The sequence below is a fragment of the Delphinus delphis genome, chromosome 8 (genome assembly GCF_949987515.2).
Source record: "Delphinus delphis chromosome 8, mDelDel1.2, whole genome shotgun sequence".
NCBI classification, from domain to species: domain Eukaryota; kingdom Metazoa; phylum Chordata; class Mammalia; order Artiodactyla; family Delphinidae; genus Delphinus; species Delphinus delphis.
In genome coordinates this window covers 63,368,412-63,384,052 of record NC_082690.1, presented here as the reverse complement: position 1 = coordinate 63,384,052, position 15,641 = coordinate 63,368,412, and the positions used below count along the sequence as shown (strand labels likewise).

The following is a 15,641-nucleotide window of genomic DNA, read 5'->3' as shown; positions in this document are numbered from 1 at the left end:
GAGCCATGCTATATTCTTACCTCTTCATTTTGTAGGTAGAACAATAGCTCTTTATTTTTACTTCTCTTGAGTCAGTCATATTAACTTTTAGATCAATGGATATTTGGTAAGGATTGGTTGACTGAGTCTGTGATCAGTGAGATGATGGAATGGCTGAATCATTGTCATTTGATTACCTGATGAATTAATTACCTGGTTTGAAGAGTTGATTGATCAAATTCTTACTTGGTCAGTTGGTTGGCTCGTCAATTCAGAAGTCCGTATTCAAATCATAGTCAGGGATGACTCATTGACTTTTACTTACTTGTGCTTTATTCTGTTCTTAGCCTTTTCTCTGTATTAATTTCGTTTTCAATTGCTCATTGAATAATTTTTGTTCAAAAAGGAGACAGTTCTAATAAATTGCTTCTTTTCTAATTTAAACAGTGGAATTAAAAGTATTTGCTTGTACCCTATAAGTCGTGTTGGAGTCAAGCCAAACATCATGAACAGGACAAGCCAAAGATAGAAAATCTGTTGTAGAGACAGATTAAAAATAAGCTTGAAGCAGTTGTAGAGGTCAAATAGTTAAAAACTATAAGACAGTTGTAAATCCAGACTCTTTCTCTAAGAGGCTTAGAGGAACTGGAACGGACTTTGGAAGACTCCCTTAGCCCTCACCTTGTCTTTTTCCCAAACTTCTTCATCTGGTCTGTTCTGTATCTTATGCTTCTTTTTCTTTCTCTTCATTCACAGATATGATTCATATTGTTAGAGTAACAGACGGTAAACATTATCATGTAAATAAATAAATACCCACAATTTTCATTACCAACTTACTAAAACCTTGTAGCCAATCATCTCAAGGTAACTACCTCTCCTGTGGGCCAGCAGTAGGAATCTTCTGGTTCCAGCATTGCTCTTCTTTCTGAGCTATAGTGTGATTGGTTTACCACTTCACAGTCCATGATTTCTGATATTTATGAGTAAGATATCTGGGTCTCTTTTTCAGAATATGCTCAGTCTCCAGGTTTGGGGGGATCCCAGGGCATTAACTTACTCCTATTTAAGGTCTTTGCAATTCAGGTGTCTTTGAAACGAAGGCAGAAGCATGTCTGTGGTGGGACCATCATCTCTCCAGAGTGGGTGATCACAGCTGCTCACTGTGTTGCAAACAGGTATGGAAAGCCCAGCCCATTGATGAAGGTCAGATTACCCTTCTACTCCCTGGGAATCAGCAGCAATAACTCTTTTAAAATATGGAATGGTGTGATGTATGCCTTAGGGGAGAACATGTTAATTGCATAATACAGATAGGGCTCAAGGTCATTGTCCGAGGGTACACAACTTGGTAGAAAACATTCATTCCTTATTTAAAATGGGCTAGAAGTTAATAAAGAATAATATCCACGTGAGAAAAAAAGCATCTCAAAGATAGAGTTCTGAAAGTTCTCTCCTAGTTTTCTTAAATTTCAGTGAAAAAAAAGCATCCAGTTCATTATGCATCTTAATAAATGGATAAAACAAAACAAAGGGAGGACAGTAAAACACGAAGAAGGCTCCTGTGTCTTCTTTCCTATTGACCCTGCCTCTCTGAACTTCACTCTAACAATTTCCGTCTCTTACCCATTTTCTTGTATGCTCCAAATGTTCTACTGTTGCCAGTGCTCTTGATGCATAAAGCTGCAATGAAGGTTATATATCCCCCTATTTGCCCTCTTTCTCCACAAACATCTCCTGGATATTTACTCAGTGCTGGACACTAGTGGGTATCAAAGATACAAAGATGACTAAGATATGATTCCTGCCCCCCCGAGAGTTGATAGTCTAAAAAAGAGTCAACTGATAATTTCACTGCAATGTGGCAGGTGGTTAGGCTAGAGAGTTGCTATGTATTAGGTTTGGTATTTAATATAGCCAAGAGCCAGGGAAATATACCAAGAGAAAATGATGTCTTTTCCAATTTTGTATAAACTCATCTCTTCTAGATCCCCAGAGATGGCAAGCCCAAAGCTCTTAATCCACCTCAATGCATCCTATCAAGTTCCTTTCAGATAACTTTGCTGCGGGTAGAAGAGGAATAGAATGGTGTTTCCCGTGTCATGCTAGATCTCTAAATTACAAACATAAAGGAAGTAGGGGAAGATCCCCACTTCCCATTGCTCTAATCAGTCCCAAAGCCCTGAGTGTGCATACCCTCTGGAACATCAGAATTACGGTGCTATTACGTCTTTCATGGTATGCACTATGCATTAGATCTCTGACATTAAAGCAGCATACTTCATGGGAATCACCAGAAACTCCCAAAGGATCTCACTGATATTGAGGCCAGGCCAGCCATCTGGGGTAGCTGAACATAGCTTTAGACCACTGAATTATACTGTATATACACCCTTAGGCATTTAACAAGTAACACTGCAAGGTATTCAATTTATCATATTATTGGCTCCATATGAGGCCACTTTTTACTAGTCCCTCACTCACATTGGGAACCTCTACATTTGGAATCATTCTCACTCTCTCTGTTCATCAGCTTCACACCTACATTATCTATCCATGTCTTTTTTTTTTTTTTTTTTGCGGTACGCAGGCCTCTCACTGTTGTGGCCTCTCCCGTTGCGGAGCACAGGCTCCGGACGCGCAGGCTCAGCGGCCATGGCTCACGGGCCCAGCCGCTCCGCGGCATGTGGGATCTTCCCGGACCGGGGCACGAACCCGTGTCCCCTGCATCGGCAGGCGGACTCTCAACCCCTGTGCCACCAGGGAAGCCCCTATCCATGTCACTTTGAAGAAGTCATTTTGTCAACCACTGCAACTGTACTCAGAGGTTCACTGAAATCCATCCATTTTACTCTTTCCTCCTCATAGAAATATTGCATCAACTTTCAACGTTACTGCTGGAGAATATGACTTGAGCTATATAGAGCCAGGAGAGCAAACCCTCACCATTGAAAGCATCATCATACACCCTTATTTCTCTACCAAGAAACCAATGGATTATGATATTGCTCTTTTGAAGATGGCTGGAGCTTTCCATTTTGGTAAACATTTGAAGCTCACTCTGAATTGTCTACCCCATGTGCTCCAGAACTTCTGTTCCATAGCACATTCCCTACAGTCTAAGTTATGCAGCATATGCCCAAGAATTCTGAATCATGTACTTTGAGACAGGAATTTGAGCTGGAGGCTCCCCTACCTGAAACCCTCTTGGCTTGTGGCTTTAGATATAGGATCGTGTGGAGTCCGTTACTTTGTTTCACAAGTAACCCCTGGAGGTGCCAGACAGAGATATCGCAAGTTCTTTGGGAACCACCTAGATGCCAGTTGGTGAGTGGCTATGGTATCCTCTCCTCCATGAATGAAACAAGCCCTGCCTTGCTCTTTTCTGCAGACCAGTCTGTGGGACCCGTGTGTCTTCCAGAGCCAGGGGAACAATTTGAGCCTGGATTTATTTGTACAACCACAGGCTGGGGACGCTTGAATGAAAGTAAGAACTCCTATGCTCGTATCAGAAGTTTCTGGTTGGTAATCAGAAAAGAGAATTTTTAATCTATTTTAAAAAGACAGTTGTGTAGACATTTTTAAAATAGAGACTATCACATTGTACTTCGAAATTCAAGTCTTTCCAAAAGACACAAACCTGAATGGGGCATCTTCAATGCAGAAAAGGTGAAAGAGCGCCTTGCTGGGGTTCTCATTTCTGTGTTTTCTAGATGGCGTCGTCCCACAAGTCTTGCAGGAAGTGAACCTGCCCATTTTGACCCAGGATGAGTGTATTACAGCTCTGTTGACCTTACAGAAACCCATTAGTGGGCGGACCTTTCTCTGCGCAGGCTTCCCAGATGGAGGAAGAGATGCATGTCAGGTAGGCAGGAATGGTTGGGCTGACAGGTCCCAGGCAGGGCTTCCCTCAGCTTTGTCATCAGATGAGGGGCTGAAAGAAGGCTGTAGGCAAGCCTGGACTCGGGAAAGAAGGATCAGGACTGAAAAGGGAGGTCAAGTCAAAATAGAGGACAGTTTAAACAACCTGTTTTTAGCAGAGACTGTGCTTTCAGAGGCGATCTTCTGCTCTTTCCAAAAGACCAAATAATGGAGATGATGCCAACAATGAACTAGGGTACTCCGGCCCTGAAGGATAGGTGATGCTTTCCTACTTAGAGATTTCCAGTTTGTGTATAATGGGAGCTTTCTTTTTCCCTCCATCCTTCCTGCTGACCAAACTTGAGGTTGATTCGCCTACTGGACAAGACTTTTCTGAGTCTGTAGGATGAGACAGGAGAAGGAAACAATCTGATATTTGATGAAAGCTTAGGATGGGGAAGAAGGAGGTGGACTTGGTAGGCTCCAATGGTATTTGACGATTGACTGTGAATTGTGCTTGCCTCTTCTCCCAGGCCCCTGAGTCCAAAGTATTAGAAGTGAAGAAATGCATTAATCCTCATCTAGCACCTTTGTGGGGCACAGACACTGACAGTGACAGTAACAGAGATCTTTTCTCCCTACAGGGAGACTCAGGAGGTTCCCTCATGTGCCGGAATAAGAAAGGGACTTGGACTCTGGCTGGTGTGACTTCCTGGGGTTTGGGCTGTGGTCGAGGTTGGAGAAATAACCTGCAGAAAGATGATCAAGGATCCCCTGGGATCTTCACAGATCTTACCAAAGTGCTTCCCTGGATCCACAAACACATCCAAATTGGTAACCAAGCCAGAACATAAGGTCAAGAAGCTAGGGAAAGAGAGAGAGCATCAGCAGAGGCTACGCAAGTCAGGACCACTGAGCAGACAACCTCTGCTTCTGTTCTTAGTGTCTCACATAAGGACTGTGGTATTTACTGAGTCTAAAACAAGGGTAAACTATGATGTGTGGTACAGTGTACAAATATTCAATGAAACGTGAATACATCCATCCTAGACTTTGTCAAATTTGCCTTTGATTGAAACTGTCTCACCACTTCTCAACTCCGCTAGCAAGATTCAGCAAGCTATAGCATGGATCAGTGGTTATCAAGGAGGGGAAATTTTGCGCCCCACGGGACAATGTCTGGAGACATTTCTGGTTGTCACAACAGGGGACAGGGGTGCCACTGGCATCTAGGGGGTAGGGGCTCTGGATGCTGCTAAACATCCTACAGTGCACGGGACAGCCCTCCCCCACAGCAAAGAATGATTTAGTCCCATATGTTAGTAGTGTTGTGGTTGAGAAGGCCTGGCATAGAGCCAGGTACCATAAGTCTGAAAAGGCCAGGGTCTATATACATCCTTCTACCAGATTCACCAGTGAGTTAATTGAAACTTCATTTTTGCCTCCAAATCCAACTTAGTTGTTTTCTTAACTGGTGGCTTCCAGCCTAAAATAGGACTTCTATTCTTTCCCAAAGGGGTTAATTCAAATTAGTTCAGGAAGAACCTGGGTTTGTGTTCAAGTATACGGTACACTAGCAGGTTTCGGAGTCCTCAGTTCAACTTGTAGCTGTCCAGCAGTTGTGGGTGTGTTATTTCCATCTCTAGCCTCCCTTTCCATGAAAAATTAGAGGGGTAGACCAGATGACCTCTTCTTGCTTTGTGTAATCCCCAAGCTAAGCAGTCCATTTAATAAAGAGAGTGAAATCATCTTCTTAAAGCACAAAGACCACTTTGCTGCTTTGTCAATTTATCCCTTCTGTTCTTTCCACAGATTGTATTTTCATTAGTTGCAAATTGACTTAACAACCTCTGCACTTTTGAGCCAGGGAGATGCCAACTTCTTGAAATATTGCTCAGGATATCACAACCTCGAATTGCATCTTTCTTTTTCTTTCCCAGGGAAGCTGAGAAAGCACTCCAGAGGTGGGTATTTCTTGTAGCCTGTTCTTCCAGGAGCATGAATTAATCTCTAGGATTTCTGAATATCGGTTCCTTTATAATCAAAAGTCTTCCTCTGCAAGAGCTCTCCATAATCACTAGGTATAAAACCATCACTAGGAGCACACAGCCATTCATCCCCAGCCAGGGAGGGTGAATTCATCCCTTCACCCAGCAGGAGCACAACATTCCCTCTGAGTTCACTTGTCAATCCAGAGCTCCAGTTCAATTCAGCAAACAGTTGGCAAATCCCAGATTTGGATCCAAGACACAAGGGAGGAGGTGGGGCATGGCAGATGTGGTCCGGAAGCTACACACCTTGTCCTGAAAGAATAGGGAACTCACCCCCAGGGTTACATTGCAGGTCTGAAATGAATTCAGTCTGTGACTTTGGGCAGGCTCCTTCCTACCTCTGAACCTGAGTTTCCTCATCCAAAAAGGAAAGAGTTTGGACCAGGTGGTCTCAAAGGCATCTTTAGCTCAAATCTTCAGTGGTTCTGTGAGTCTGTGGGGCTATCTCCAAAGAGCAAAGTGGAAAAAGAGTACCCTGAGAGCTCAGAGGAGTGGGTGGCTGCTTCTAGCTGGGGGGAAAAAATACAAGGGAGACTTTGGAGCACAGACATCTTTTAAGCTTAACCTTAAAGAACAAAGGATGAGTAGGATTTTGTCCGTTGGAAATGGGATATAGGTAAAGAAAAATATTCCAGCTTAAGGAATCATCCTTATCAGAAGATGGATACTAAAATATGGAGATATGAAAATTTAGGATGTAATAGAGACCCAGTAAGTCAATCAGTTGAAGTGTAGGCTATGTGATGAGTTTTTATGAGGGAGAAGATTAAACGGGTAACCTGAGAACAAAATATGGAAACTTTGAACACCATTCAAGAAAATTTTGACTTTATTGAGTAATAGGAAGTTGACTAATTAGATAAACAGATTAGAGCTATACTTTAGTGCTATAAGAACGGCACATAGGGGATAAATTGGAGAGGAAAATATCAATAATTCAAGGTGGACTTATGAGATTATGCATTAGTTCAAGAGACAAGAATATAATGCTTGAACGAGGGCAATGGCCAGAGAATGAAAAGGAGGGCATAGAAACAGGATGAATTAGGCCAGGATAGTCACTAAGGTTACGAGCGGTGAGGGAGGGAAGGAATGAAGGATGACACCAAAGTTCTGAGCATGGAAAGCTAAGAAAAGGGCACATAAGCTAATCAAATCAGAAGTGGAAGCAGTTTTGCAGACTGAGAGGAAGTCCTTTTGTAGCATGTTAAGTTTCAGGGGGGATATCTAGGAGATGGTTGAAAAATCAGAAGTTCAGGTAGAGATAATAGTTGAAACTGATGGTGTGAATGAAGTGGATCAGAGGGCTCGTGTAGAGAGAAATGAAAACTTAGAACCTAGGAAATACCTGCATCTATAGAGTGGAATTATGGGGTCAAAGAAAGAAGAGTAAAGAAGAAGAAATCATAGAATCTCAAGGTTAGGCAGGATCTACAAGAAACAAAAAGTAAGGCATCATAGAAGCCAAGATAGCAAAAGATCTCGTGTCTCCACGAAAGGAAGCGTGTGTGAAGGAGAACCAGGAGGCCCCAGTGTCTGTACAGGTTCTGGGGGAAAAGGGCTCTTGTGGCTATAGCCATCACTGTTAGCGCTGATTCGCGTGGCTTTCCCTCCCAGCCTCATGCAGTGAGCAGGACCCTGTGATCAGAGCATCAGAAGGGGAGCTGCACTTCCCAGAAAGCCCCTTCCTGTATTATGAGAGCAAGCAGTGAGTAGCCCCCGCTGCCTCCCCTGCCCTTGACTCCCACCTCCAGTTTGACTCTGCCCCACTCATTGGACTGTGACAGTCGCTTTCCATCTAGAAATAATACCCTCTCAATGTAGCTACCTTCAGACTGTGTGTCTGGACCCTGTTTGTACCAGAGGGAATGCACGTGCTCCTCAATTTTTCCCACTTCGATGCAGAGTCTTGTCACCACAATTACCTGTCAATGTATTCTTTAGAAGACACACTTATTGGTGAGTGGATTTTCACATTGTCGAATGGACACTAGTGCTAGGAGGACTTAATGGGGCCTGGTTACAATATGTCTGGCCCTGAGGCATCTATAAGTACCGCACTTCCTGTCTCCAATTTTGAGACTTAAGAGTTGACAGTGGAAAGGAACAAAATCTGAGCCTGTGTGAGGGCTGTAAGGGCCACAGTGCAATTCACTTACAGCATCTGCTGCCCATGGAAACAGGCTTCCTAGACTCATTTGCCAGACCTGGAGCCCATCAGGAGTAAAATGTAGACATATAGCAGTGCCCCTTGGGGCCTCCTGGGCAGAATGCTGCTCTCCTACGCGTGAAAATGACCATTACCCGCCTCGTCCAGTTCAGAAGGAAGATGCCAACAGATAGCCACAAGGAGGAGATAAAGGTTACTTATACAAGAAACAGAAATGCAGGAGTGTTTCTGTGGTTCTAAACTGCAGGTGATTTTGCCCACCCCCTCCCTCCCCCAGGAGACACTTAGCAATGTCTTAGAAGCGTTTTTGGTTATCACAACGAGAGGGAATGTTACTGGCATCCAGTGGGTAGAGGCCAGGATTGCTGCAAAACATCCTACAATGTGCAGGACAGCCTGAACACCAAGAACGTTCCAGTTCAAAATGTCAGTAGTGCTGAGGTTGAGAAACCCTGATTTAGACAAGCCTGCACTATCATGAAAGTTCAGTTCCCCATAAGTCTTTTCATGGGTGCTGTTTTCTAGGCTCTGAACCAAAACGCTTCATTCTTACGTTGCAGGGAAATTCTGTGGGAACAGCCTGGCTTCATCGGTTCTCGTTGGCTCCAATGCTATAAGGCTGAGGTTCACCTCTGATGCCACAGACTATGCTGTTGGGTTTAATCTCACGTATAAAGCTCTTAAACCAAACTACCTTCCTGGTAAAACCGTTTACTCTTATCACACACTATGCATTCCTTTTGCAGAAATTGAGGACCCATAGGAATGAGATGAGGGGTAGGGAGCCCCCACCCAAGGCCCACTGAGCTCCACAGCAGAGAGGAGCTCAAGGCAAGTGAGATGCAGGTGCAGGGGCTCCTTCTGCAGTCCTGCTAAAGCGTGTTTGTCGCCTACCCAAGCGAGCTGAGAGGGCCTGATGAGTTCTCGGGAACCAGTGCGCGACCTCCCCCTTCTTGATGGCTCTGCCTTAAGAGTCAGTTCAGGCATCACTCGTGGGAGACACAAGGGGGAGAACAGAGGATCCCTCTGTGCGCGGTGATGCCATTGTTTGGACATTCTCCCTTGTGTTGCAGAGTCAGGCTGCAGCTCCTTAACTATCCTTTTTGAAGAAGGCCTCATACAGAGTCTTCACTATCCTGAAGACTACAGCAACATGGCCAGCTGCAACTGGGTTTTTCAAGCCCCCTAACATCACCTCGTTAAGGTACTGACCCTGGTTACCCTTACTTTGCTGAGGATCTCCAGAGAATCGCTCGCATAAACACCGTGAGGGCAGACGTTTTATCTGGTGTATCTGCTGCTGTATCCCTAGTACCTAGAATAGAACCTAGCACCTGGCACACAAGGTTCTTGATAAATATTATTGATACTGGTTGACTAACAGACTAGCCTATTCTCTACTGTAACTACCCACACTTACCGCTAGGTGGCAACTGTGTGCTTTACATTTTGTTGAAATGTGGCCTTAATCTTTGTACCAGGTAACTTGTTTCATCAGTGTCTAGTCCTTTCTAGGAACAAGCATTTCTTCCTTATTAATTAAACTGCTAACAAAACAGTTTGTGGAGAGTGGATAACAAAAGTGCAGTGCAGAACAGTTTCAGGGACTGGCATAAGGTATAGCAGGAGGGGTGGTGGAAGGCGAGGCTGAGATGGAAGCATGGAGGGCTTTGAATGTCAGGATACAGAGTGTATTCAGCCTTTGATTCGCGGTGTTTGTGGCCATTTGTGTATTTGTTCAGTTAACACTAGTGGGCCATCTGCAGAAATGCCTTCAGGTAGATGACACTGCAGTCAGGGTGACGTTGGAATTAGGCATTATTTAGAAGTCTTTCTCTTAAAATAATAATTGAAAGCAAGAGAGTATATGGAGACGAAGTAAACTATAAAATAACGGGTAAGGAGTAAGGGTGAACAAGACCTCAAAGTTCTTGTATATTTAAGAGGCCAAAAGAGATCTGAGACCCAGGAATAGAACCAAATTGGTGCAGTGTTATGACAGTCCAGAGAATGAAGCCTTTAATTCAAAACACAAAACAAAACAAACAAACAAACAAAAAGTTATGGCCAATAGGTTGGATTTCCCACAGCAAGTTAGAGTTTAAAGAGAAAGAGGACCCCCTCCCTCCCTCCCTCCCTCCCTTCCTTCCTTCCTTCCTTCCATTCTCTCTCTCTTTCTTGATAGATCTTGATCTCCTTCCTTCTTTCTCTCTTCCTTCTGCAGAGAAACCATTGTACAGCTCTGAAACCTTTTGTTCTATTCAAATGTGCTTTTAAATGTTAACAAAGTAAAAAGACAAAACTTTTTTGAAAAATAAAGAGAGGGAGGACTAAGCACCCGTTATACAATCCCCATCTCATCCCCCAATAAAAAGGTAGAAGAGTTGGGATGGACAATTGAACAGTAGAGAAGAGGTGCGGGAGGTGTCATCTGAAAGGTCAGGTGAAATCAGATGTTAGGTGCAGAAACAAGATCACACAGGAGAAGGAGACACAGAGTAAGTGAGACAAGTGTAGCTGTTGTCTTTCTAAAAGTTTCTGAAACCCAAACAGAGTCAAGGCAGACAGTTCAGGACGAAGCAGGATTAAGGGAAACTGTGTTACTGACAGGAGAAAATCTTAAGTATGAGCGTACGCCTGGAAGGAGGAAGAAGACAAAATTTAGTTGAAAATCTGAACAAATCAGAGCTAGAAGTGATTCAAAAGCATCTATGCAATAAAATACACTGAGTGCTGTGCATCCGTGAAAAGATGCACTCACACTGGGCCAGTGACAGCATCAGCCTGCAGGACCCACCCGGGACGGTCATTTGTAAGTTGGTAGGACAAGTCGTAACTATGTGCACACCATTTGACTCGAAGAGAAAAGGGTCTTTTTTAAATTATTATTATTATTCATAAATTTTATTGCTCTACAAGTTCTGTTTACCAACTTCAAACATTTTAAATTCTAAATTTTAAATATTATTGATACTAAAGGAACAGGTATATCTGACTTTTAGAAATATTTTAAGTTTTCTTGTAAGTTATTTATTATAGGCATTCTAGATCCCCTGTGATGGAAATTTCTGGTTTAAAAAAGATTTATGGGGGCTTCCCTGGTGACGCAGTGGTTGAGAGTCTGCCTGCCGATGCAGGGGACACGGGTTCGTGCCCCGGTCCGGGAAGATCCCACATGCCGCGGAGCGGCTGGGCCCGTGAGCCATGGCCATTTAGCCTGTGCGTCCGGAGCCTGTGCTCCGCAATGGGAGAGGCCACAGCAGTGAGAGGCCCACGTACCACAAAAAAACCCAAAAAACAAACAAACAAACAAGAAGATTTATGTAATTTTCTTAAAACCCTTTCCATAAGACACAATGGTCAGAGTAACCAAAAAGGGTCTGTTTCCAGAAAGTATCCCAGTAGGGGTTTAAGAAATGTTTGAACGGATCCTGTTTCTGACACGTCTCCTCCTCCCCATGTCTCGTTCACCATGAATCATCCTTTCCTTCCACTTCTGTCCTAGCCGCGCAGGCCTGTGTCTTTTGCCAAGTGCTCGGGCTCCATTGAATCCGCATCATTTGTGTATAAACAATCTAAGCTGCTACCTCATCATTTCTATCTCCCACTGCTCCTCTCAGTTAGTCAGGGCTATCAGATTGCTCAAATGTTGTTCTTTGCTGTTTCTTTGCTCCTCCAAGGAGGGAACTGGGGAGCTCAAATATTTGCACGTTTCCCCACCCTTCTGTTCAGCCTGTGATTGGGTGCTTAGATGTTTCAGAGGGTTTGGCAGCCTGGGGTTTAGCATCATTTCCTAAGTCATGTAACCCGCTCATGAATGCCCCGTTACATTTCTCATCTAAGGTCATGATGCTGTAGAGTGAGTTGAACAATCCAGATTCCTCTCCTTGATCAAAGTGAGGTAATGCGTTCATATTGTTTACTCTGGATGTAACATGGAGTCTTCTCAGCTTTCCTTTCAGAACCTGGAAGCAGAAGAAAGTGGGGATTGCACTTCCGACTATGTGAGCATGCACAGGGATGTAGAAAGGAAGAAAGAAATAGGTTTGTGTTCCCTGGGAGCCTCGGCTTCCCTGGTTTGCATTTGGACCCAGTCCTTCTTGGGACTCCTTTTAGGGAATGTGGCTCAATGTTCCTTCATTCCCCTGCACCATCTCCATCACTTCTTATGCTCTCACCACCTCTCCTCCTTCTCCACCATCAGGGGCGGGAAGAGCTTCAGGGAGAATCGAAGAAGAACGATTTGATCAGAAAATGTGGAAGGCTCACAATGAAGTAGGGGTCAGAGGGGAAAGTGACATTGAAATAAGCCCTGTGGCTGGAACAACTTCCCTTAGTGGCATTCCCAGTGGGAGTGTTTGGGAGATAAACAGAATTGAAATGTTGACGGGGTTAAATACACAGTACAAAGGAGCACTCTGCCTTTCTATTTTGGAAATGAATTGTGACATACACTGGAAAGGTTTATTTCTTAACAATTACCTGAAGGACAATTGTTTTCTTCTATCCAGTGCCACGTCTGTCTGCTGGGCCCTTGACCATGTCATGCCGGGGCTGGGCTTGAACCAGCTCCACTGTGTGGCTTTGTTGTCCCCGCCCCTGTGGTGAGCATCTCCAGGGTGATGTCCATCAGCTTCCAGTCCGATGAAAACATGACCTTCAGAGGCTTCCAGGCTACAGTCTCCTTCGTTCCTAAAACAGGTAAGAAGATTGAGGCACCAACTCCTCAGGTCTCAAGTCTCATCCTCCTGCTGTGGTAAAAAGGGCAGCATTTAGAGACCAGCATGGATATAATCAACTCATGATTCACTGAATCTGTGAATCCTGAACCACTGCTCCTGGGGAAGTTCAGAGTTAGGGGCCTCTCAGCCTCTGCTTTTATGTGGGTTTCTGTTTCAAGTCACCTTATTTACTATACATTGCTGGTTCATTAACACTGAACTCATGGTCAATACCACTATAACTCACGCCTGAACGGAGCTGGTCCATCACGTGTATTTTCTCTCTAAGGCACAACCCAGGCTTTTTGCCCTTTTAGAAACACTAGATGGCACTTCAGCACTATGTTTAGGGCCATTGCGAACAGCAAAATCGCCAACAAAAAGCCCCAAAATGTAAAAAGCAAAACAAAGAGGGGCGCTAACAGACCGCAGGAAGGACGCTTGTTTATAGTATGAGAGCTGAAACAAGACGGCAGAGTGTGGCCTCACGAGACCTCAGCCAGGACACGTGATCAGGTGACTCAAATTTTCCACTGCTCTGCATATGTCCATGAATGACCGTGAAAGCGCCATGAGTATTGGTTTTGAGTTAACAAGTGTTAGCGAGTAGGTGAATTCAAAAATACAGAATCCGTGAAGAATGAAGATCAGCTGTATGTCTGAATCTTGGCCTGTCCTTACTAGAAGTGTGATCTAAGTGTCATCTAGGATTCATCCTCCTCAGTCTTACAACGGGAGAATAATACATGCCCGGTAAAGATGTAGTGAGGCTTAAATCAGATGATGTGTATTGGGCCACAAGCAAGTGTGTGTGTGTGTGTGTGTGTGTGTGTGTGTGTGTGTCTGTGTGTGTGTGTGTCTGTGTGTGTGTGTGTGTGACACAGAGAGAGGCTCAGAAATGTGAAGTATCTTCACCAACCCCCCGTCCCTAGACACTTGAAGACACAGCTTCCTTCCAAGCTCTCACACCCCATGAGCACTCTGTCCAAATCCTACAAAGCCAGTTACTGGCTTCTCAAGTTGTTCATTCTTATTGGGTGGTAAACAGCTGCTTATGGGAAAGCCAGGTTATAGTTAAAATACTCCACTTTCCAGTTCAAATACCCATAGAGTCTAACTGGCTGAGATGTCCCAGAATTCTAACAATAATAATTTTCTGATAAATCCCAAACATTGGCCTTGTTTGTGTGAGCTGAGCAGCTATATCATGCTTATACCCAGATTTTTACATCTCCGGATTAGAGAATGAATCAGTGTTTCTGGGGACATGGGATGTACTACCTGAAGGATCCAGTGCTTCTGGTAAGCTGTTTTGGAGAAAGTCACTACCAGAAGTATACAGATTTTATTACTCTCGGTTCAACCAAGAACCCCAAAAAGATATATTGGGGTTTTAACCTCCAGTACCTAAGGTCACATTGTGTGACCTTTTTTGGAGATAGAGTGTTTACAAAGGCAAGCAAGTTAAAATGCTGTCATTAGTGTGGGCCCTAATCCAGTACGACTGGTGTCCTTATAAAAGGGGAAATTTGGAGAGAGAGACACGCACACACGGAGAACATCATACGGACATGAAGGCAGAGATGGGAGTGATACATCATGTGTGAACCAAAGAATGCTAAAGATTGCCAGCAAAGCACCAGAAGCTAGAGGAGAGGCGTGGAGTGGATTCTCCATCACCACCCTCAGGAGGGATCGACCTGCCCAACACCTTGATCCTGGACCTCGAGGCTCCAGAACTGTGACACAATACATTTTTGTCTTCTAAGCCACCCTGTTTGTGATATTTTGTTACAGCCTGCCTAGCAAGCTAATACACCAGGAATTGGCTTACACGATTGTGGGAGCTGACTAAGCAAGTCAGTCCATAAGGCAAGCAGGCAGAAAGGGAAGGTCACAGGACCCTGGAATTCCACAGGCATGGGCTGAGGCCATTCTCCACAAGCAGAATTTCTTCTCTCTCTGGGGGAAGCTTCCACACTGCTTTCAAGGCCTTTCCAACTAATGACGTCAGGCCCACCCAGATGATCCAGAATGATCTTCCTTACCTAAAGTCAGTGATGAGGGACTTCCATTACATATGCAAAATCCCTTCATAACAACATCTAGACTAACGTTTGATTGACTAACCGGGGGCTGTAACCTGGCCAAGTTGCCGCATCACGAAAACCATCACATAGAGCTGGATGGGATGTGGTCACTGTCCCTTTTGCTCAAAGCAACCCCAAAATATTTTCGGTCACAGAATCAAAATTCCCATCTTGAGTGATTCATTCAGTAGGGATGGCTAAATAGTGTGCCAGGTTGTGGTCTGACTCACCAGAGCCATCCGCTGGAAAAGAAGTGAGTGAACCGCTATGTCTTCACATTGGTGAGCATTGAGGAGCGCTGGGCTTTCTCTTTTCCTTGTTTCCTCCGTGACATCCACTGACAAGGAAGCTTTCAGAGTTTGCCATTTTGATCGTTTGTCAAGAGAAAGATCAAGCACCTAATTTTTAATTATTAAAAAATTTTTTTAGTTTTACAAATTATCTGACACGTAGAACACAAAGTAATAGAGAACGTAGAAGAGGAGTATTCCTTTTAATGAGGAGGGATAGAAGCCGTCTGAGTCTTTTTGTTGTTGCTTCTTGGACCTCAGGATGCGTATATATCCTGGGAAGAAACTGTAAAGTGTGTCTGCGGTGGTTCCTGTTCTTGGCCACCAGGGGGCGATATATTCAGCAGAGCCATTTCTCTCAGTACCTGCCAAGGAGTCTCATTACAACACTTGGCTAGATTTATTGGTCATTTTATCCCACAGCACCTACCATAGTGCCCAGAACACAGGCGATGCCACATAAATATTTGATGAATCAA

General features: G+C 44.2%; 1 protein-coding gene across 1 annotated transcript in view; it reads left to right on the top strand.

Annotated features, from left to right (window-relative positions):
• The window catches only part of OVCH2 (ovochymase 2), a 30,226-nt gene that overhangs the window by 2,895 nt on the left and 11,690 nt on the right, over positions 1-15,641 (top strand). Inside the window, 12 exon segments of the mRNA XM_060019677.2 lie at positions 1,066-1,157; positions 2,848-3,020; positions 3,371-3,466; positions 3,693-3,844; positions 4,485-4,674; positions 5,781-5,804; positions 7,509-7,599; positions 7,726-7,850; positions 8,622-8,762; positions 9,135-9,265; positions 12,012-12,105; positions 12,631-12,817. Coding sequence (XP_059875660.2) covers positions 1,066-1,157; positions 2,848-3,020; positions 3,371-3,466; positions 3,693-3,844; positions 4,485-4,674; positions 5,781-5,804; positions 7,509-7,599; positions 7,726-7,850; positions 8,622-8,762; positions 9,135-9,265; positions 12,012-12,105; positions 12,631-12,817 — 1,496 coding nt within the window.